The sequence below is a fragment of the Dendronephthya gigantea genome, unplaced genomic scaffold (assembly GCF_004324835.1).
Source record: "Dendronephthya gigantea isolate DGI-Jeju-01 unplaced genomic scaffold, DenGig_1.0 000107F, whole genome shotgun sequence".
Classification (NCBI taxonomy): Eukaryota; Metazoa; Cnidaria; class Anthozoa; order Malacalcyonacea; family Nephtheidae; genus Dendronephthya; species Dendronephthya gigantea.
The window spans coordinates 263613-286958 of record NW_021163117.1 but is presented as its reverse complement, the minus strand read 5'-3'; the positions used below and the strand labels follow the sequence as shown (position 1 = coordinate 286958).

At 35.1% G+C, this 23346-nt stretch overlaps 2 protein-coding genes across 3 annotated transcripts; one reads left to right on the top strand and one right to left on the bottom strand.

Moving 5' to 3' along the window:
* The first annotated feature begins 542 nt into the window (after positions 1 to 542).
* LOC114534800 lies at positions 543 to 6488 on the top strand. Of its 2 annotated transcripts, none has more exons than XM_028556273.1 (9): positions 543 to 605; positions 1207 to 1266; positions 1669 to 1911; positions 2478 to 2621; positions 3180 to 3416; positions 3929 to 4078; positions 5125 to 5358; positions 5648 to 5844; positions 6382 to 6488. In XM_028556273.1, exons 2-8 carry the CDS (start codon positions 1218 to 1220, stop codon positions 5800 to 5802), a joined length of 1212 nt encoding a protein of 403 aa, XP_028412074.1. In that variant the 5' UTR covers positions 543 to 605; positions 1207 to 1217; the 3' UTR covers positions 5803 to 5844; positions 6382 to 6488. The 2 variants fall into 2 exon arrangements, with proteins under 2 accessions (XP_028412074.1, XP_028412076.1); XM_028556275.1 differs by having other exon boundaries at positions 564 to 613.
* Positions 6489 to 9129: 2641 nt separating this feature from the next.
* Positions 9130 to 11742, bottom strand: LOC114534801 (rho GTPase-activating protein syd-1-like). Its single transcript, XM_028556276.1, has one exon. It carries the CDS (start codon positions 11521 to 11523, stop codon positions 10393 to 10395), a length of 1131 nt encoding a protein of 376 aa, XP_028412077.1. The 5' UTR covers positions 11524 to 11742; the 3' UTR covers positions 9130 to 10392.
* Between the last annotated feature and the right edge of the window lie 11604 nt (positions 11743 to 23346).

The following is a 23346-nucleotide window of genomic DNA, read 5'->3' as shown; positions in this document are numbered from 1 at the left end:
AAAATATGCGAAATTCGCATAGCTATATTTTCCGTATTTTACAACATTTCGCAGCCAAACTTTGCATTTGCACTTATTTAAGTATGCTCTTTGATTGTTACTTGAATAAAAAATTAGTCTAAAGCGCAAATCGTCCATATCATAACCACTCATTATCCCTCCCTTATCAATAAAACTCAAGTTGTTTTATTTCAGCAAGATATGTTTCAAGACTCTAAATAAAGAGCGTTAAAAAATTAATGCCCCAGTGCAGGAGCTACCCGTTTGTTTCTAAGATTGGTATAGTTCAAAAACAGGGTTCGTAGTCACAGAGACGCTCAACAGTTCAAAGACTTTCGGCAACTATGAATTATTTGATCTATTCAACTATGAAGAATTTGGGAAAATTATACATTTAAGTACCTTCATACTAACGTAATTTGTACGATTGTATTAAAGAGTGCAGCAGTTGTTGACTTGCAATTTCCTGATTAGTTTGCCATCTGGCATTTTCCGTCGCCATAAATTGAGCAGTATATAAGCTGGACAATATTGCTTTCAGACCCATTCATAATTGGGCATTCGCGGCAGAAGACCGGACTAAGAAAAATATTGGAAACCTACAGGTTTGTTTGTAAGTAAATGTGTACAAGAAAACGATAACGTTGTATAGACTTTTCTCTTACATCTGTACAATCATTTAAGTATATGAACAAGTAAAATATCTAAAGGCTATTAATTTTTTTACACTATGCGATTTGTCGTATACGATCCGTACCCTGACGTATGTGAACGAATAAACACACGTACAAACGTGACACTTTAAATTCCATCCTGACCAGAATTGAATGAAGATTATAGCATATAGGCGCTCTTTTGCATTCGTCAAAATGACAATTGCATACAACTTATCGTGTATAGTTTAGTAAATAAGCCTTAAGTAAAATATTTCATGCTCGTGTTCATCGGCTACTGAAAATCCGAGGATTAAGCATTTCTAAACGTGCTGTATAGCCTATATATATCACTAATATATAATGCATGTTTTTGACAAAATTATAATAATACCAATAAATATCAGTAATAGCATTAAAAATAAATTATATAACGGTTGTGTCAGGAATGTTTATAAAAGGGCTTGTGAAAAAACATAAATACTTAAAGATGCTACTTAAAGATTCTTTCGAATTCATTGCAAACATTTGTATGAATTGTTTATTTTACCAGATAGAAGCAAAATGAAAGTTATTACGGTGTTTTTCTTCATTCTTCCGATGTTCTTTGAAGGTATGTATAAGAAAAATAACTTTACTTTGTAAAACGCAAAATAAACAAAGAAATATCTAGAACATGAGATATTCTGTGCAATTCATCGAACGCTTTTTAATATCCGTCACAGTCGATATAAACAAGTAAATCTTATCACAAGACAAATTATTAGTATTAGAAGAGATTATTTTCACAAATAAGACACGTCATTCATGACATCATTGTGACTGTCAATGCACAGTCATGGAAACAAACTTTTTACAGTTTGAAAAGAACCACAGTGAGCCACAAGATTAAAAAAAATTAACTGTCATTCAATGGAACAATTCGATAGAAATGCTATTTTTGTTTCACCATTCCATGCGTTTACAAGTATTTTTAATTTCTGAATAAAGGAAACATTTTCATTCTCGTTTTAAGTATCGGACGCAACAAAATGCGACTGCAAGCATGAATACAGAAGAGTGGGGTGTTTTAAGGATAAGAGAAATGATAGAACTCTACCGGAGATGCTGACGAATGAAAGAGACCAAACAAGTAACTATTACCATGGCCATACCATCGATTGGTTCAAGTGGTCTACATACATGCCAGAAATGGTGTGTCGCTGTGCTGGACTGGCTGCGAAGAAAGGGCATAGATATTTCGCCATCCAATTCTGGGGTGAGTCAAGAGGCTGTATTTTTTATGTCTGAACTTTTCTGTCTTTAAACACCTTTGTATAACCAAATCCAGTTGTGTAAAAGACTAGTTAACTTTTAACTGTGTGAAAGTATTTTGGTCACAGTATTTGTAATTCTGCATGAAGGTCTTATGAATTATATACTAATTATTCATATATTAACTTTGATAACTTAACTAGCACTCATAACTTCGTTGCACACCCATAAAAATATGTATATGCAGATCAGCCACCGTATTTTAAATATTACTTATAAGGACAGAGTACTTCATGTGTTGGCCAATCAGAGTCTAAGTGAAGTCTATGCAAGATGTAGTTAAAGAGTTTTATAGAACCAGCCCCAGTTATTTTTTTTCAAATTTAACTAAATTCTAACAATTTTAATTGGCTACTAACTAAGAACAAGCATACAATTATATAAGGATTAACGGTTCTCGTTCGTACTCTTAATCCCGAATTGTAGTCAATAGCTATATCGCATGTCATTTGAAAATCAGACTTACCACTGACAAATCAAGTTGCCACAATAAATAATTCAATTATATAGGGGAATGTTGGAGTGGTCCAGCAACTGATAAGAACGATATCTCGAAACATGGAAAAGGCATAGATTGTTACGGACCAGAATACAAGCGGTGTAAAAAAAGTGATGAAAACTGCGTCGGTTCAACCGCGCACAATTTCGTGTATGGTATGTTTGTAGTTAGTTGTAAATCATTGATAGTTTGTAGTTAGCATTGATAGTTTTAGCGTTGGGACATTTTAGGGAATCTATAGGAACTTTATTATTTTTACTACAAATACCCCTATAAATACCCCGAGTACAGGCCATGGACTTACATTTTGAAGTTTAAATTAACCTAATTCAACTTTTGGCATTATGTTAGACCAAATTTGACAGCTTTTTTGAAAGTATATTTTGTCTAAAATGCATGCAATTATTGCACGATTGAAAGAGAGAAAGAAAAAAATTTAATGTCAGGGAACTTCGTAAAAATACCAAGTTGGCCAAGGATTTCTTACTATTGTTTAATGGTTGAAGATAAAGGCCGCGAGCAGAGGCGATCATCGCTTAGGGATTTAAGGCTTACGAGGAATAGGCTTTGTGGTTCTTGTTAAAAACTATTTTTTTTTTCACTGATATTTTTGAAAAATTCTGCTGCTACTGTGTTTATCAATTATTTTTGTTGCTATTATTTTAACTAAATTACTCAATTTATCTTTTACGTAAATCGTTAATTTCAAAAAGAAACTTATCCATGCGACGTCAATTTTGAAAAGATTGGCTGCTTCAGCGATAGATCTCGACCTCGACCTCAGCAAGGGAATGATCTTATCCTGACGGCACGCCAGAAAAATACGCGTGCCGAATTCTTTGGATGGATTGACTGGTGGAATTATGACATTTTTCTCAGAAAATTTGCTTGTAAGTGTGCTAAGAAAACGGCTGAAAATGGACATTCGACATTTGGAATGCAGTTTTACGGTAAGTCAATTAATTTTGGGCTTTCGACATTACCTGAAATTCAGGTAATATATAATAGTTAGTTCCTGAAATGATATTACTGGGGAATCTGTTAAAGGTAATAATAAAAATATGAAAAAAAATCATAAAAGTACTGAGTTTCTGCCCGTCTTAAATCGAAGTCCGCAACTGTAATATGTAAGATAGAAGGTCTGCCACTATGCAAGGATCCAACACGGCATTAACCTTTCAGTTTAATAATTTAGAGAAAAAAATGAGACAATGTATATGGGCCTTATCAGTTCCACGGGCGGTTTTTCTCGGCGAAATGCGAAATATTTCGCAAATTTCTTTTGGATTTCGACCACTTGAAAAAATTAATTCTGCTTCATTGCTCACAATTCAAAAGAAGATTTCGCATTTCGCTTGAGAATTTAGCCTGTGGAATTGGGGCTTAAGACGAGTGAATATATCGATATCATGCATAATTACTCGGTGTTATAAATTAGTAAACATGGTAATTTCTTTCGCAGGAGAATGTTGGGCCGGATTGAAATTTGAGAAAAGATATTACATAAAGCAAGGGAGATCTAATGCATGTATAAACAAATGCTATAAACGATGTCGACGTTCAGATCCACTCTGCATGGGCAGAGGTCTTACCAATGCCGTCTTCCGCATAAGTAAGTGTGAATTTATTTTTATTCTTTATCCAATAGGCATTGTAAATGATGGCAGCTAATTGACCGAATGGCGTACAATTTTGTGTAAAATTAAGCGACTTTGAAGCGGGAAGCATATGTAATACAAGTAACAAGTTTGATACCATGTTTAACTGAATTGCCTGATACGAAATACCTTCCATTATCATTTCATCTGATATTCATTTTGAAGACACATTAGTGAATTTATGAGCCAGAAGCGTATTTGGGCTGTCTTTCTATTTTTATACGCAGATTGAGCTTGCATTAATTGGGTCAAGCGGGTTTGTTATTTATCAAAACCCAGCAGAAAGCTGAGTGAAGAGCAACTCATAAGTAATTTAGCTTGTAGGTACACCACGTAAGTATTTATTACCGCAAGTTTCGGTTCATTAACCCGGGCTTTCAACAGTGCAGTAAAAACCAACAAGCTAAATTACTTTTTTCACCATGCCAACATACAAGAATATCAACTTACAGCGAGTTTCTTCTTTTGATAAATGTGAACGAGTGAATTAGTTACGCATGTTCAAGTAAGAGCTCGTACACATCAGATCATTCGTAACTATTTACTCGTTCACATCTATCGAAAGAAGAAAATAACTTTTTGAAGTTAAAGGAAAGGTGTAATAGCCTTTCACAGTTGGTTATTTCTTTGCATAACTGACAAAACGGTACATCGGCCACCGTCCATATGGACAACTTTTGATCCGCTATGTTCTCCCGGGTTCCGGGTGTAACTCCTAATCTCCGAGCGGAATTAGTATCCTCACAGGCGCTCGGAGAAAAGACCTAATTTCAAAGGTCGCATGTCCAGGTGCGCCGCACGTGATTAAAGTTATTATTTCCCGTGGGAAAAACACATTATTTCCTCTTATTATTTCTCTTTCTCTTATTATAACTCTTTCCACATTATTTCTTGCGTAAATGGCTCTCGAGCAATGAAACGCTACGAACATGAAACTTTGAAAAGTGGTATACAATATGATTATATAGTTCTAAATACCCTGTTTATCACATTCTTGCAGCTTCTCCATGCCAAATGAAATACAATGGTTTGGGTTGTTACCAAGCAACAAAAAAAGACTTGAACATGGAATGGAAGCTTTTACTGAACGAGGTATCCCCAAGAGGTAGAAGATTTAGAGGCAACCTGCTGCAATTTGATGACTCCTGGGATGAGATGTTTACTAAATTCCTATGTCGTTGCGCACATGCTGCCAAGGATGCAAAATACGGTCACTTCGCTATTCGTAAAAAAGGTAAGAAGGAGCCTGATCAATTACCTCACCGTAGTTAGCATTAAGTTAATGATTGCATTTTTTGAACTATACCATTTTTAAAACTATACCAGTAAATGTTTCTACGAACAACACAACTTCTTGCGATTTACGATATTTCTCGCACAATTAAGGCACAATTTCAATCTTAAAATTCCTTTTGCAAGTCGCGCTTGTCCCATTCATCAACACAACCAACTTTTTCCAAGAAATATTCGTCCTTTCAAATGCAAAATGAAATATTAAAGCAAAATGAAATATTAAAACACAGGACAGTGTTGGGGTGGTCCAAAATCTGGATGGAAGGAAAACATGTTTGAGGAGAGCACAAATTGTGTTAAAAGAAAATCTGAAACCTGCGATGATAATATGAAATGTGCTGGGAGGGGCGACAGTATTAGTCTCTTTGAATTGGCTGTTGAATAGAAGAACGTACAAAATCATTCAGACGACATTTGGAACAAAACGGTTAGTTATTATTTACAGTTCTTCTTCAGTTTTCTTCCCCACTTATCCTGTGCACACTGACGATGCTTGATCTTATCCATTGACAAAAATTTCGCAAAGTTTTCTAGTTGTATTTCCATTAATGAGATATTACTAATAAAACTTTAGTTTGTCTTATAAAAAGGCCACTTAGCCTAAGACTATTTATGAATCTGTTTAATCAATCTATAGTTTCTTCTTTTGCGAGATATTGTTAAAAATTATACTATTAGGTATAGTGTGTCGGAAAAAAAGCATTTGGAAATCGTTATATAGCCGTCCAAGAGTAGTTTTATACGTTTATTCCCCTTGTGACGTCATAAAACCACGACGCTAAATAATGATAAAACGATTGATTCCAGATGGCAGCTAGGTCACTCGTTTCAAAAATTAGAGAAGATTGAAAAAAATCGATAAATGAGCTTTAAACATAATCTTAAATGTTCTTTCATGTAAAATAAACTATATTTTCGTTGGCAATATATACCCTTTAAAACCCGTCCATCTTCTATTTTTTAGGTAATAGACATGGCGATAACACGGACAATCGAGTTTAAAATTACATTATATTCATATAATAATTAATATTGTAGCTGGTGGAATTAAATTAGATTTACTGCATTTAATATTTTTGTCTTATTTTGTTTTCTTAATGAGTGCAATTTGAAGCAGAAGTTTATTCTGCAAATGACGCTAGACAAGGCAACGTCGCCAACGTCATCAGTGGACTATTTTATTTCTAGGGCCGGTTGTACGAAGGATGGATAGCGCTTTCTACTGGATAGTGATTTTTTCAGCCGTTCCAAAAATCCATGAAAAGCAAAAAAATTCAGCTTTGGAATGAAAAATTATTAACGAGAATCCTCAATTTAGAAATACTAAAATTTAATCAAAGTTATACCCAACAACAGTCGATTTTAAAGCAAATGAAAAAACAAGTATCGGGCGGTGGATAGCGCTATCTTTGTACAACAAGCCCCTGGTGTCTTAAAGTGTTCTCCCAGAGATTGCCTACAAACATTAGTAAAATTGCAAAGTTTGGCGGTTATGAGAAGAAATGTAGAAATTGTTACCATATAAATTATGCATTTGAGGTAGAAAATGAGTAACAATTTACCGACATGCAATACAAAATTATAAATCTTTCTTATGCGACAAAGAGTGCAATTTAAAATATTTTAATGTTAAGCGAAATTGCCCAATCATTTACCATTAGCAGCCAAATTAGCGGGATATTCGGCAACATTCTGGTTTTCAAGCTGACCTGTGTCCTACCGGATTTGAACCTCCATTAAGTTTGCGCGCCTCGGGCAAGCGGCATACACAACAACATTTTATTAACCGACCGCGAGGCCCTTACCATGAAATGTCGGACCGAGGTCTTTCTGTATGCACTGAGCGGGAAGTTTCTGAAGACCGGGAAAAAACACGATACAGCTTCTAGTCGCATCTTTAAAATAAAGTTTCTTTTTCTTCATGCTCCTCACGGAGGAGGTCTTATAAGAGGCCTTTCATGAGGCAATGAACTAAGACAGAGAATCATATAATATGCAAAGAAATATACGATTACTGTTCTAAGAAAAGAAGTTTCACTCATGCGGCTGGTCAATATTGGTTTTCAGTTTTTAAAATACAAGGCATGCGCGCAGCAGGGGGACATGTCCCAGTGCTCGGAAGCTTTCGTCCAATTGGATAATGCTTTTCTATGCTTTCTAAAGAACGAAGCTATGCTATTGGTTGAAACAGAAATGTATTGTAAAGTTCAGCGACCTACCCGTAGCAGGAGGCCCGGGGGAAACTTGGGACGCAAGAAATGCTTCGTGGGTTGTAAAATTTTCCTCAAGCTATCGAAATTCAAATTAATCTAGTCATACAAGAATTGCTCTGGGAATTTTTAATTTGAGCACTCAGTTGTTAATTAAACTTTGTTCTCGTGCGCCATCTTTAACTACGGTACGTACCCTCGAAATAGTGACGTCACCGTCAAGTGTGAGCGATGACCTGGTGAAGACTGAAGATTGAATGCACGAAACTAATAGCTAGACCTTTTTCATAATGACGTCAAACGCGAAAAGTTTGAGTGGCTCGATAGTCTGTGAAGCCAAATTAAATATCGTGTGACATCAGACTTTCCGCGTTTGACGTCATTATAAGAAAGGTCTATTGAACAGTCAGTATTTAGCAACATGCTATTAAAACTTTACCAATTACTGGTTTAAATTTAGCAAAACACCCCAAATCTGCGATGCGGTTAACTCGACGTTGTTAGTCCAATATTTTGCTTGAAATAAGCTGGAGAAAATTAATTATGCTGCCAGGAATTTAATTAAGTAATTATACAAACGTTTCAATTGTGATAAGAGCCTCTGATTTAACTGATATTGCCGTTTTATACAAGCTGTAAAACAGCTATCATCATGTTCTAACGGGTATAATTATTTTCTTTGCCAAACATTAGATGACTGACAAATATATCTCTTATCGGTGTGAATGAGGTATTTCAGATGAGGTATTTTCTACCAATATGTGAAGTCGGAAGAATTGGCCAAAGAAAATTAATTCGTGTATTTAAGGGGATATTCATTCACGACCTACGTATAAAGCATTGGAATTTGCTCATATAACCTTTTTATTTATTAAAACAAACAGCAAAAAGTGGCATTAATTACCCTCTGTTAACATATGAATGCCCCGAAATTTAATTCCAATAATATGTTTTATATGATTACATGAGTGCACTTGCATGTTGCACTTGCATGTGATCAGAATGCATGAAAACACTAACAATAAACGATTTCCTTAGTTTCGTTTATCAGGCACTGCGCTTCCTGAACCCACGGAATGCATTCAAATTCAGTTTAAATCTCTTTTAGTGCAATAGACTAAATATAGAGATATTCAACTTCGAAAAAGGTCTGTCATGCAATTTCTAAAAAAAGGCTTTCCTTTTTGGTATTGTCCTATATGTACAATCCAACACTTCTGGAGGATTAGTATAATATAATATAATTTATATATTCGACTAACGCTTTGTAGGTTAGGAAGTTACAGAGGGTAAAAACATTATAATATAAGATTGTCATCGTATATTTTCAGATTTCATGAGGGGATTCTTTAAAATAGAAGAGTCATTTTAAAATCATGCAGGGAAAACGTGGGGAAAAGATGTACGTTTTCTCATTTTAGTTGATTTAAGAGGAGCTAGAGGGTTGCATCATTTTCTCCGACTTTTACATGTAGCTAAATATACGAAAAACTTCTCGGATGAGCAACTTTTATTTGAGCGAGTTTTTTTGTACAAATATCCTTTAAAGCTATAAGAATTTCACATATGTCTTTTAAAGCCCTATCATGCATTATCAAGTAAATGAAAAATACTTGAGTCATTAGCCTATAGTTTTAGTGTAGCATAATTACTAGGTTGAGGCCGGTTGTACGAAGGTTGGATAGCGCTATCCACCGGATAGCGGGTTTTTTCAATCGCTTTAAAATCGCCCGTTGTTAGAAATAACTTTGATTAAATCTTGTAGCATTCCTAAATTGAGAATCCTCTTTGACAATTGTTAGTTTCAAAGCAGAAATTTGATTGCGTTCCAAGCATTTTTAGAGCGGTTGAAAACATCACTATCCGCGGTGGATAGCGCTATCCATACAGCCTTCGCCTACAACCGATCCCTACTGCCGAAGTCAAAATCTCAAACCTTCAGCAGCAACCTTGTGAAACTAAAAAACAGACTTTGTCATTCAGCGGCAAAAAATGATCGATTCGTTTGTCATATTTATAAACACACGGCAACATTCAGAATTCCAATTGTTGTACCGTTTAATATAGAAAATATTATACTATAATATTATTGAATATAGTATAATAGCATTCAGTTAAACTCACTATTCAAAAACGTATCAACGAGATAAAAAATTGAAATTTTTCCTTATTTCAATGTTATACTTAGATTAACATAACATGTCTATATATCATCGTGTACACAGTACCTGTATAAACTACACAGCAAAACCAGAGGAGTTGTTTTGAACATTAGCAAAGTGTTGATTCAAAAGATATAATGCTTGTGATTTTATCAAGCTATAGAGGTCATTTTGAGCTACTCTTTGACGTTCTTTCAACCACAGAGTACACATGCGGTTGAAATTTTGCCCAGCTATCTTGCATATTCATTAACAAGTGAATTAATATTCAAATATCGGCTCATTCCCACTTATTAAAATTTATTTGAAATCCACAAATACATCGCATGACATGACTTCATATTAAGTATTTTCCTTTCGAGACTTTTCCAGAATATCGCTGATTCATCCGTATATAATTTCCGCCTTTCCTGACGATCGCAAGGATCAAACAAGTCTTTATCGAATATTCCTCATTTCGTTCGTATTATTTGTGATCATTTGAATACAATGTTTTATCGGAGCAACAATGAAATGTATTTCAAACATGTGTTTCATGATTTTCATCCCAGCTACGCTGAAATTTATTTCAAACACGTCTCCCAAAATCAACGTCTTCCGCTGCTATCTCCCCGCTTTACCAGACTTTGTCCTTTGAGTTGTATTTGTTTTGCTTGTATTATTTGTAGACACTTGATCAGACCAACTAACTGAATTACTGCCTCCGAGACTTTTCCTTCGCCCGGTTGCTAAAATTCCGCTTGGTTCGCCTTGGAAATCAGTTGCTTCGTGAATTGGCGACAACGCTCGCTTGCCCGGCGTCGGGGAACGACCTACTGACCGTGATCTTGGCAAATTTGGCGACTGACTGCCTTTGTTATTGTTTGCAGTCTTCCCTATGGGCAGGCTAGCGATCTTATAGTTTGCTTGATGGCTGTACATTCGAGGTATGTTCCGATACGGATCATTTGGGGCCGGTACATTCAGTTTTTCCTGGGTTTCTCGTGATGGTACAGGAGTAGGCGATGTTGAGCCAGGTCGAGTACGTGTTCTGCCGTTGCTCAAAGCAAACAACTTCTTCTTAGACAAAGGAGTGAGAACTTTAACAGTAATTATTAATCGTTTCGCCATTTGCATAAGTGCACTGACATCGTCAACGTTCATTCCGCGTACGTCTACTTTATTCACGCGTATTATTTCGTCCCCGACTCTCAACAACTCGAAATTATCGACATCGGTGCCTAGAACAAGTCTCGAAATAAATATCCCGTCTGTTCTCGTCCAGCCATCACCTTGCCGAATTAAAAAACCCAACGAATCACCAGGCTTATGCGGTAAATCAATTGTCCGATGTAAAAAACTTCCCTGTTTCGAGCATATCTCTTTCACTCCTAAAATTCTACGAAATGAGTTCGGAACAATCTTTATTGATAGCAACGAATGAGTATCGCCTTTCGTATCGGGATTTGTGATATCTTGAGCGTTTCTGACAGCAAAGAAATCGTCTTGTTGCTCCGCATCTTTCATTTTCACAAAATCGTCTTGAGACAGACTGCTAAAGCGTCGAATACGTTCAACTAACTGATCCTCAGGTCCCTTGCGTGCTCGGTTCCTTCCTTGACCGTTACTGGCGAGGTTTCCGTTCGACAACGGATTGCTGTGTGTCGGATCTCCCCTTTGTAGAGCCATAGTCATTGCTTCAACTCGCCATAATTTGACTTTACAAATAAAACTCTGAGGTAGATAATTATACATTATTCACATAGCCAATCAGCTGATCGCGCTGGCGACAGGTGTACAAACATTCCCCGCCAACACTTTCTACCTACGTGCTCCATTCAATAGTACACACTGACTAAATTATCGCAGCGTTATGACGTAGAAACGGTCTACTTTTAGACTCATTGTGTTATATATTTAGCAAGCTTAACGAACATTGCTCTACCGCGGGGGAAATGTATGTTGTGCATGTCTAATTGTGATATAGCGGATAAAACACAATGAATATCAGTTTCGGTAAAGTTGTGCAAAGCCACAATGAAGCCTATTTGTCAGGTTATACATCCAGAACTGAGATTTTATTCAAACGCGTGTTTTCACGAGTCTGAACTGAAAGCTTTTCATTGTATGCCCAAGTTAATGGATTTTACCACGATTCCATTCTTCTACAATTATTTCTAGTATCATCGTAATATTTTTCACTGCATGCTTCAAATGAGGGTTCCCTTCTCGACTTCTCTAGAACTGTTGCGAAATATTTCACAGCTCTATTTATAGACTCTTCTTTTTAAGTCTCATAAAACGTGGTTTTGTTACCAGGCTACGAGTAATACAGCCCAAACAGCTGCAAACACGTAGCAAACTGTGGGTCTATATATATCATACTATATATATATTGTAGCAATAAGACTCGTGCTCTCTATAAAATTTTGCTGAGTAGTTTTCGTTCATTGTTGACAGATTTCCTTCATAGCTACTCATCGAATATGAAAGAAGATAACGATATATTGTAGGCGTCTATACGAACTAGGCAAGCCAGATTAACTAGGTTGACTTGAGTCACGAAAATCTTTGTTAGGTCACAGCAAAATGTCCTAATAATGGACTGCTAGCTACTAGCATTATAAAAGCTACCGTTTTCAACCTTGGGCAAGCGAATCTACAAGTAAACCGGGTTGGCACTGCATATAAATGAGCCACAATCATCTTGTTCGTGAGTGGGTGAGGCTGGTCGGGTTTTGCGAGTTTGTTTTGAACTATAAATCTCGATAAATGATTGTTATAGCTTTTTTAATGCTGAATGATCCTAAAATAGGCATGCAGAGTGATCTTCTGTCGCATCTAGATCTTGATGTAAAATTAGAAATTAGAGAAATAAACTTTTAAATAGCCAGAGTTCAAAATTTGAATAAAAATTACATCAATGATGTTAGCAATAGAAACTCGAGAAGTTCAATATTAATTATGACGTCGGTAGCTTTGAAATGAATCGTGACTACGGGCACGAAACATTAGACACTTTGTATGTTAATTATGTTAACATTCAGACTTGTGGTTCGCCTGTTCGCGGTGTTTAGTTTTTTCAAAATCTGAGTTTGAAAAACTTCGCTATAGGTCATCATCGCTAATTTTTACATCGTGATATTTAAGGGCCGTTCACACGATCCAACTTTGTCGGATCTAATATAGTAATTCACTTCTGGCGTATGGAATGTAGTCTTTTATCAATAAAGCAGTACTGCATTGGTTTTGACGATATGCTGGCCATATAGTTTGTATTTCAACAGACTATATAAAACATCCGTCAGAAGTGAATTGGATCGCGTGATCTTTATTCATACATTGAACACCTTGAATTGAAGCACAAGCTGCGTGCTATATTTACAACCTGCGACAATGTTTATCATTTCTCGACACGTATAAATTATAAATGTTATGCAGTGCCATGTATGCACATTTTATGTCAATATACTAAAATAACGTTCCCTTTGGCTTTATAATACTATAGTAGTTCCGACAAGGATCGAGTGATTGTTACAAAGTAGTTATACTCCGAAAAATATATTGTACGTGTCTGTGACTATAGAGGTTTGATATCAAATTATATACACATGCTGCTAACTTATTTTATCCAATCCAATCGCTTCAGCAACACTGCAACACAGTCATAACGCGGATGACTTTTTACGGTATCCTGTATATCAAATTTAAAAATTGGTGGAATTCACATTGGAGAAGTCATATTCCGATTAAGTTTTAACAATATATTCATAATCGTGTTCCTGAGGTGCAGAATATCATTGTTTTAATGTTTCTTATTCATTTGATTGACCAGGAAAGAATTGTGCATTTACCCGTAAACGTTCTAACAGTCAGTAAAATCTGAACACCTTCAATACTATCACAGCACGAATCACTGAAGTTGCAAGTGGACCGCTAAGTCTATACTTTCTTCGCCGCATCTCGGTCACACGGCTCACACCAAATGTATAACTAAGATAATAGATAACAAGATGATAAACCTTATTAACTCTCATTATGCATTGTTGAATTTGCTTTCAATGCAACCAAAATGCGACCTGCTCATGAAATAACTCTTAGAATACGCTCAAACTGAGATCAAGAGCACACGAGCGTCGTTTTCGAGCGTTTACAAAATCATTCAAGTGCATGTCTATTTGTTGTTTAGACGCCCTGCCCAGACGGTACAAGGAAAGATATGCTTAATATGTTGAATAAACTTCGAATTCGATTGTAAATTGACGGTGTTTGAAACCGTTTTGGCATGAAAACGAATGTGAAAACGCTCGAAAACGTTTGTGCACATAGCCGGGGTAAAGTGTGTCCAGCACTGGTGCAAAAGTTATAATTGGTTCATAAAACATGCCCTTGTTGAGTATACTACTTCTGAACACCGTTCTTGCGTGGCCACCTTGTTTAATTTCATTTGGAAGCATCGTGTTCAACCTAGCGCCAGAAAAAGTGACGTTCATCATGCAATGCCGATTGCCGGTTATATATACTCAGTCTGAAGTCTGAACGCAGCCGTAAGAGGAGATGGCTGGATCATGACTAAATGAAGGCAAAACTACATGAATAATAATCGCTTCATTATTTATATAATTCTTTGGCGTAATGTGTTGCGTAATCATTACTAGTTAAGTGCTGCGTAGTTTAATAATAAATTGACTAAAATAAAGTATTGTACAGAAGGGGTGTATCAATCTAATAACATTATAGAGAAGTTTGAAACACTATTTTTGTCGACATGCGTATACATCATTTTACAAGTCTGCTAAAGCCGTCTATCAAGGCTGCTTGATGCATTTATTTGCGTGTATTTGTGCGGATTAGAAACTTCAGATAAGGATAATGTTGCCATTTAATTTCACGATAAGATATTAACTTTAAACTTGTGGTTAGTTTCAAAATCCCGACTTCGTTACACAATCTGGATCAAGATTTGAAAACATTCACTAATCCTGCAGCGTCAGAGATGTGTAAGGTTTTTTTTTCGCTCAAACAAAACCGCTAATAACATTAACTGTAAATAAATACAGTTATTAATATGTCGTTTCCCTATATTTAGCAGTTGCATGCATGCGGTGACTAATTTTAACTGAGCAAAATCAAAACTAATTTGATAACAACACAATCACAAAATATAATTTCCACGCGAAACATCCTGAAACATCAATATATAATGAAATCATTTTGTATAAATATTCGGCTTATTCTGTTCGTGCTCTTGTATATAGTTCTTTCAAATTACAGAAATTAAAATGATTATTTAATTTACCTGGTGTATTTATAGTCAACGGTCATATATATCATGCGTGTTATTCTTTTGTGATATCTTTTTCGGATCAAATTTAATGAACTTTATAGCTGTGTTACGTAACCACAAACCATGCAGTGTCAAAGGCCTAGGGCTCAGCAAAACAACATAGTGGATGATAAAAACTGAAGCTCTGTTTATTCAGTTATAATTTCCGCTTTAACTTGAGCCTATATATTTACACTTGGAAATTTTACCGCAATTGTAGATGAAATTCTTTTACAACTGATGAGAAAGAGAAGCCTTTGATTCACATCTGGTTTTTACATCTATCAAAAGTAAACCGTATCCAAAGTTGCAAGTCTTAGGGGTCTTTATATTTGCATAGATTCCAAGCGTGAAACGTGTGTGATTATAAGAAATTGGAGCCGGTTGTATCAAGCCCGTTTAGCTTAAATGGCGGATAAGTTCAAAATAGAAATCAAGTCTCTCGTTTTATTCAACAAGCAAACAAAATGTTTTTGACCTTATTACAAATATTATACTGCTTACAACTACATATTCAGTGCATAATGTTCAAGTTGACTCGTTCAAGAGAGATGTAAGAGTGTTATTTAATTTTGACTTATCCGCCGTCTAAGCTGAACGGGCTTGATACAACCGACCCCAGTTGGCTACATCCTAGGCGCTCGTTATCTTGGTAGCGACATTATATTATATTACCTTATCCTAATATGGGGCGAAATACTCAATCCCACGGTAGCACCGGCGTGGTGATTCTCTGATATCCGACTACATTTCGCCTACATTTTCCGTCGAAGACAATCAATTAGTTAGCCTGCTGCGTGAGCCCGTTGCTCTAAGATCCTGAGCGATTACGAGCCAGCGCGACTGTTTATCTTTTTCGCTGTCCTACGTCTAAAGCCGTAATTCATTATGAAAAGCGTGGGATCTAAATATAGCAGCTGTTTACTTTTTATATCTTCCTCACATGAAGGGGAAATTATATGCTAAATAGTGAAGCCAACTTGCTGTGAATATTGCCGTCAAACTTTTAAACTCGCGACTCGTTTTAAACCTGAACTAATGGCAAATAGTTTTGCTTTATGACTCAAAGTAATCGAATATATGCAAATATATTGAACATTCGTACGAATCGGCCTTCGGTCGAAAAGGATTTTAACCTTTGCTTCTATTTTAGTTTATTAGTTAGCCTTATATAAAAGTGTTATGAAACACAGGATTATTTTTCAGGAAATAGTACAGCATCCATAAAGTAAAATAGGAAATATGGATTGCATTTAATCCAGCGGAATATTTGTACATATCCTCTTTGCCTCGCCGCGGTGAAAGCCCCTATTTAACTTTGAAGTAAAACAAAGGCTGTCTTTCTTCTCTTAGTTTATCCCTAGTCAATATGTGAAGTGTGTAATAATTACGAGTATAGCACGATTAGCATCTACTTATTATACATGACGTCAATGCTAATTAACAGTCCTGCAGCTGAAATTGAACCTAACCTAACTGACACATACGCTATTATCTAACACGAAAAGCTAATCTAAAATGAAAAGCTAATCTAACATGAAAAGCTAATCTAACACGAAAAGCTAATCTAACACGAAAAGCTAATCTAACATGAAAAGCTAATCTAATATGAAAAACTAATCTAACATGAAAAGCTAATCTAACACGAAAAGCTAATCTAACATGAAAAGCTAATCTAACATGAAAAGCTAATCTAACATGAAAAGCTAATCTAACATGAAAAGCTAATCTAACAAGAAAAGCTAATCTAACATGAAAAGCTAATCTAACACGAAAAGCTAATCTAACATGAAAAGCTAATCTAACATGAAAAGCTAATCTAACATGAAAAGCTAATCTAACATGAAAAGCTAATCTAACACGAAAAGCTAATCTAACATGAAAAGCTAATCTAACATGAAGAGCTAATCTAACATGAAATGCTAATCTAACAAGAAAAGCTAACCTAACATGAAAAGCTAATCTAACACGTAAAGCTAATCTAACCCGAAAAGCTAATCTAACATGAAATGCTAATCTAACAAGAAAAGCTAATCTAACATGAAAAGCTAATCTAACATGAAAAGCTAATCTAACATGAAAAGCTAATCTAACATGAAAAGCTAATCTAACACGAAAAGCTAATCTAACATGAAAAGCTAATCTAACATGAAAAGCTAATCTAACATGAAAAGCTAATCTAACATGAAAAGGTAATCTAAAACGAAAAGCTAATCAAACACTAAAAGCTAATCTAACATGAAAAGCTAATCTAACATGAAAAGCTAATCTAACATGAAAAGCTAATCTAACACGAAAAGCTAATCTAACATGAGGAGCTAATCTAACATGAAAAGCTAATCTAACATGAAAAACGAATCTAATATGAAAAACGAATCTAACATGAAAAGCTAATCTAACATGAAAAGCTAATCTAACATGAAAACCTAATCTAACATGAAAAACTAATCTAACATGAAAATCTAATCTAACATGAAAAGCTAATCTAACATGAAAAGCTAATCTAACATGAGGAGCTAATCTAACATGAAAAGCTAATCTAACATGAAAAACGAATCTAATATGAAAAACGAATCTAACATGAAAAGCTAATCTAATATGAAAAGCTAATCTAACATGAAAACCTAATCTAACATGAAAAACTAATCTAACATGAAAATCTAATCTAACATGAAAAGCTAATCTAACATGAAAAGCTAATCTAACATGAGGAGCTAATCTAACATGAAAAGCTAATCTAACATGAAAAACGAATCTAATATGAAAAACTAAATCTAACATGAAAAGCTAATCTAACATGAAAACCTAATCTAACATGAAAAACTAATCTAACATGAAAATCTAATCTAACACGAAAAGCTAATCTAACATGAAAAGATAATCTAACATGAAAAGCTAATCTAACATGAAAACCTAATCTAAGATGAAAAACGAATCTAATATGAAAAACTAATCTAACATGAAAAGCTAATCTAACATGAAAACCTAATCTAACATGAAAAGCTAATCTAACAAGAAAAGCTAATCTAACATGAAAAGCTAATCTAACATGAAAAGCTAATCTAACATGAAAACCTAATCTAACATGAAATGCTATTCTAACAAGAAAAGCTAATCTAACATGGAAAGCTAATCTAACATGAAAAGCTAATCTAACATGAAAAGCTAATCTAACATGAAAAGCTAATCTAACATGAAAAGCTAATCTAACATGAAAAGCTAATCTAACATGAAAAGCTAATCTAACATGAAAAGCTAATCTAACATGAAAAGCTAATCTAACATGAAAAGATAATCTAACATGAAAAGCTAATCTAACATGAAAAGTTAATCTAACATGAAAAGCTAATCGAACAAGAAAAGCTAATCTAACATGAAAAGCTAATCTAACAAGAAAAGCTAATCTAACATGAAAAGCTAATCTAACATGAAAAGCTAATCTAACATGAAAACATAATTTAACATGAAATGCTATTCTAACAAGAAAAGCTAATCTAACATGGAAAGCTAATCTAACATGAAAAGCTAATCTAACATGAAAAGCTAATCTAACATGAAAAGCTAATCTAACATGAAAAGCTAATCTAACATGAAAAGCTAATCTAACATGAAAAGCTAATCTAACATGAAAAGCTAATCTAACATGAAAATCTAATCTAACACGAAAAGATAATCTAACATGAAAAGCTAATCTAACATGAAAAGCTAATCTAACATGAAAAGCTAATCTAACAAGAAAAGCTAATCTAACATGAAAAGCTAATCTAACACGAAAAGCTAATCTAACCCGAAAAGCTAATCTAACATGAAATGCTAATCTAACAAGAAAAGCTTATCTAACATGGAAAGCTAATCTAACATGAAAAGCTAATCTAACATGAAAAGCTAATCTAACAAGAAAACCTAATCTAACATGAAAAGCTAATCTAACATGAAAAGCTAATCTAACACGAAAAGCTAATCTAACACGAAAAGCTAATCTAACATGAAAAGCTAATCTAACATGAAAAGCTAATCTAACACGAAAAGCTAATCTAACATGAAAAGCTAATCTAACATGAAAATCTAATCTAACATGAAAAGCTAATCTAACATGAAAACTAATCTAACATGAAAAGCTAATCTAACATGAAAAGCTAATCTAACATGAAAATCTAATCTAACATGAAAAGCTAATCTAACATGAAAAGCTAATCTAACATGAAAAGCTAATCTAACATGAAAAGCTAATCTAACATGAAAAGCTAATCTAACATGAAAAACTAATCTAACATGAAAAGCTAATCTAACATGAAAAGCTAATCTAACATGAAAATCTAATCTAACATGAAAAGCTAATCTAACATGAAAAGCTAATCTAACATGAAAAGCTAATCTAACATGAAAACTAATCTAACATGAAAAACTAATCTAACATGAAAAACTAATCTAACATGAAAAGCTAATCTAACATGAAAAGCTAATCTAACAAGAAAACCTAATCTAACATGAAAAGCTAATCTAACATGAAAAGCTAATCTAACATGAAAAGCTAATCTAACAAGAAAAGCTAATCTAACATGAAAAGCCAATCTAATGTGAAAAGCTAATCTAATATATGAAAAGCTAATCTAACACGAATAGCTAAATAAGCTAATCCAACATGAAAAACTAATCCGATATTCAGGGCCAGTTCATATAAATATCAGGGCAACCTTTTGCTAAAAAATTGAGCGATTGCGATCTTGAGGCAGTCTTTTTGCTAAATATGGTTTTGTTTTTCTTCAACAAATTAACTGACAAGGTCGAGGAAGTTATCACACCGCCTTTTGCATGCAAATACTAGAAAAACATATGCAAGTACAAATACATATGCAAGTACAAATACATATGCAAGTACACAATTTACTGAGCCTTAGGTTAACCTGACCTGGACTTATATTAAGAACTGATTACTCAAAACTCAAATCAGTCTATATTATATTTTATCGGTAAATCATGGCAGAGTCCTACACCTCCGACGGCGTTAGTTCCACTAAGACTACCTCCACGGCGTCTCCCGGTTCTACCTCCCGTGCCGCAATGGGGCCAACCTCCTTCGTGGCCGATACCTCCCCCCTGGCCAATGCCACCAATGGGAGCCCCAATACATCCGCGGGGCCAACAACCTCCCGTCCGTGGCCGATACCTCCTCCCTGGTCGATACCATCAATGGGAGCTCCAATATATCCACCCGCCCCTTACTACCCCTAACCACTAATGATAAGTTCTTCTTACCCTCATTATTGATTACAAATGTTCGTTCGACCAGAAGCATATAAAAATATTAACAGGACTAACCCAAATAGCAAAAATATCCACAAGAAACACTTCTATTATCGATTGGTGTCTTACGAACGCTAAGATAGTCGGCTACACAGTAAGCCAGTTACCTCCCTTAGGTTCGAGTGACCATAATTGTATTTTAGTCAAGCCACGTGTTAGTCGCGTTGTGAAACCTAACAATAATTGGATGAAGAAAAGAGAAAGCAATGTTAGATTTTTTGGTCAAATAATAACAACCTTTGATTGGTCCTAAGTCTATGAAATCGACGGCGCTAATGAGAAGTATGTGAAGTTCAATGAAATAATAACTACCATGATTGAATATTATTTCCCTGCCAAGTTAACTAAAGTGAGGGAGTCTGAAAAACCATGGATTACGCAATCACTTAAATCATCTATTAATAAAGGGCAAAAATATCTTCAGAAATTTGGAAAAAACTCACACTCGTACAAACATTGGCGTAATAAGGTGCAAAGAGATGTAAAATCAGCTTGCGAAAGGTATTTTATTAATTCAGTTAAAAGATTGGAGAAATGTAATCCTACTCGCTGGTGGAAGGAAGTTATTAGGTGGCCTTAAACCGAAAGACTCCTGGGTGAACCAGTTAGCGATGATGGCGACTACCGCGCGCGTTTGTAGTGAACTTCCTACCCAATTAAACTTGTGTACTTTTCTTGCTGCTTCGATGGACATATGTACTATAAATGAAAGATTTTGTAAACAATGCTTTCACGGAACTGAGCCAGTCAGCCAGCTTATTGAATGATGTAACATGACATGTGTTTATATCATTCCATGTTTGTTTTCAGCGCTAGCGTTGCTGTGATATGGTAGCCACTGATCCAATAACATACCGGATATTCCTACGAATATCATTCAAAGCCTGAATTATAATGAACTGCGAGAATGCAAACATGTAGCAGAATCAGAACCAAGGAACATGTCACCTACCATTATTTATTTACCGGCTATTATTTTTCCACACGATTAATTTAGAACCTAATATATGCTGAAATCTAAGTATTAAAATTTACGTACAGCTACTTGGAGAGTCTCTTTGTGCGGTTCGCGTGATGTTTTTATTTCTTTCAAGTGTTTCGGATGTTCATTAATTCATTAACCTTGCTCGATTAGTATCGTTAATCCAGTGTTTATTATCAGATCAGTCCTGGTAACACCGTCGCCTGGCAAAACCAGAGACAATTGACTTACTGTAAGTAGATTGACTGAGATGCACGCATCCTTCACGTATTGCTCCAGGCAAAAGAAGCAATGATTAGGCAATTGTTTTCGGGTTAGTTTAGTCAGTAGGTCAGTTTGTTTGACAACGTGGTCAGTGGATAACAGCGCAATATTTTTACATAAAAATCTGCCAACGCAATTCCGATTTTAAGTTGTAGTAATTTATTCTGCACACCTCTAGATCCGCCACTGCATTCGAATACATATTCCAATTTTCTTCGAATAATTGTAAAAATAAGCCCGGGACGACATGCGTGAGAAATATTGTTAATCTGGAAGAACGCGAGTGTAGTTTAAGTCTTAAATACTAATCAGCCAACCATTTTTCAGTTTTACAACAACGGTCAGAAGTGTCACGCTGTTTGATTCCAGTCCACGTGCGACAAAAACACTTTCCCGTGTGTGACAGTGAGTCCGTTTAATTCTGATACAAAGATATATTCAGGGCATCCACAATACAAGGTAATTTTCTTGTCATTTGGCAAACATGAGGGAGGGAGCTAGTGATCTGTTTTAATAGATATTATATTCATTATTTTCAAAAGTTATTTGTTTTTCTATTTTGTCATTGCCACTCCCTATGAGGACAGTCATATGCAAATAAGTTGCAATTATTGTGGGTTAATAACATAGAGGGGCCTGGACTCCCACTTTGAGAAGGCCGGTGTTTTATAATACTGCACAAATAAGTAGAGGAAAGTACATTCAAACGAGTGCTTCTCTTTTCAGTTAAAAGGATTTCGGACAATAATCTCTAAAAAAAGAGGATGTGATATGAAATGAGACGCACTGTTCTGAAATCCTGTTAAAACTGCAACATTTTTACAGAATTTTGTGACTGATTTGTCTTCGAAGCTTGTCGGCAAAATCGGTTAACAGCACATTTTAGCTTGGAAATCACTCTGCATCCTTTATTATGCAATGTAGTAAAGTTTTAGAATAATCATAATTCCCGGCTTTAAAATTAGCGTGTAAAAAATCAGAACAACATATTCATTCTTTGGTATCAAAGATGCAGATAACAGTATTTGGTCCAGATTTCAATTTTCGCAAAAAATTGATAGTTTGTTCGATTACTAGGTATTAGCCCCAATAGGTTGGCTACTTTATCCCGTTTTTGTATATAATACTGTCAAAATTAAACCTGTCAAGTGTGGCTTCGTTGTAGAGAAATTCTGCCTCACGAGAACTCTGCAGTCGTTTTTTTTCAAAATGGCTAATCTTTGAAAAAATGTTAGTCGCAACAACCCCATATTAGGTGGTTAACTCTTTTAATCATTCTTCTTGCTATTTGGAATAATTTGAAATGTTTATTAGAAAATACTCATTTCCTGGACGCGTCGACAACATCCACTACAAATGCTTAAGATATCGCTCAGAATTAACAAGATTAAGATCAATAAATTCGGATTAATTATAAATCGTGGCATATAGACTTTTGATCCTTCCTGTCTTCGCTGCATGGCACTTAGGTAATGCGATTCTTTGCACAAACAGTTGTTGAAATAATGCTTCTTTGCATTAAGCTCATCAGCAGGTTTACACGCAAACAGAAATTGGATTCCTTTTCAAATGTGGCGTGCCCTAATCTTATCATTGCGCTGAAATTTAGGGACTTGTCGCAGTGTTCGGAAGCTTTCGTCCAATTGGATAGGGCTTTTCTATGCTTTCTAAAGAACGAAGCTATGCTATTGGTTGAAACAGA

Coding starts and splice junctions, on each gene's coding strand:
- LOC114534800 (XM_028556273.1), top strand. CDS start 1,218: ATGAAAGTTATTACGGTGTTTTTCTTCATTCTTCCGATGTTCTTTGAA. Junction 1,267..1,668: donor TCTTCCGATGTTCTTTGAAG/GTATGTATAAGA, acceptor TCTCGTTTTAAG/TATCGGACGCAACAAAATGC. Junction 1,912..2,477: donor TTTCGCCATCCAATTCTGGG/GTGAGTCAAGAG, acceptor TCAATTATATAG/GGGAATGTTGGAGTGGTCCA.
- LOC114534801 (XM_028556276.1), bottom strand. CDS start 11,523: ATGTATAATTATCTACCTCAGAGTTTTATTTGTAAAGTCAAATTATGG.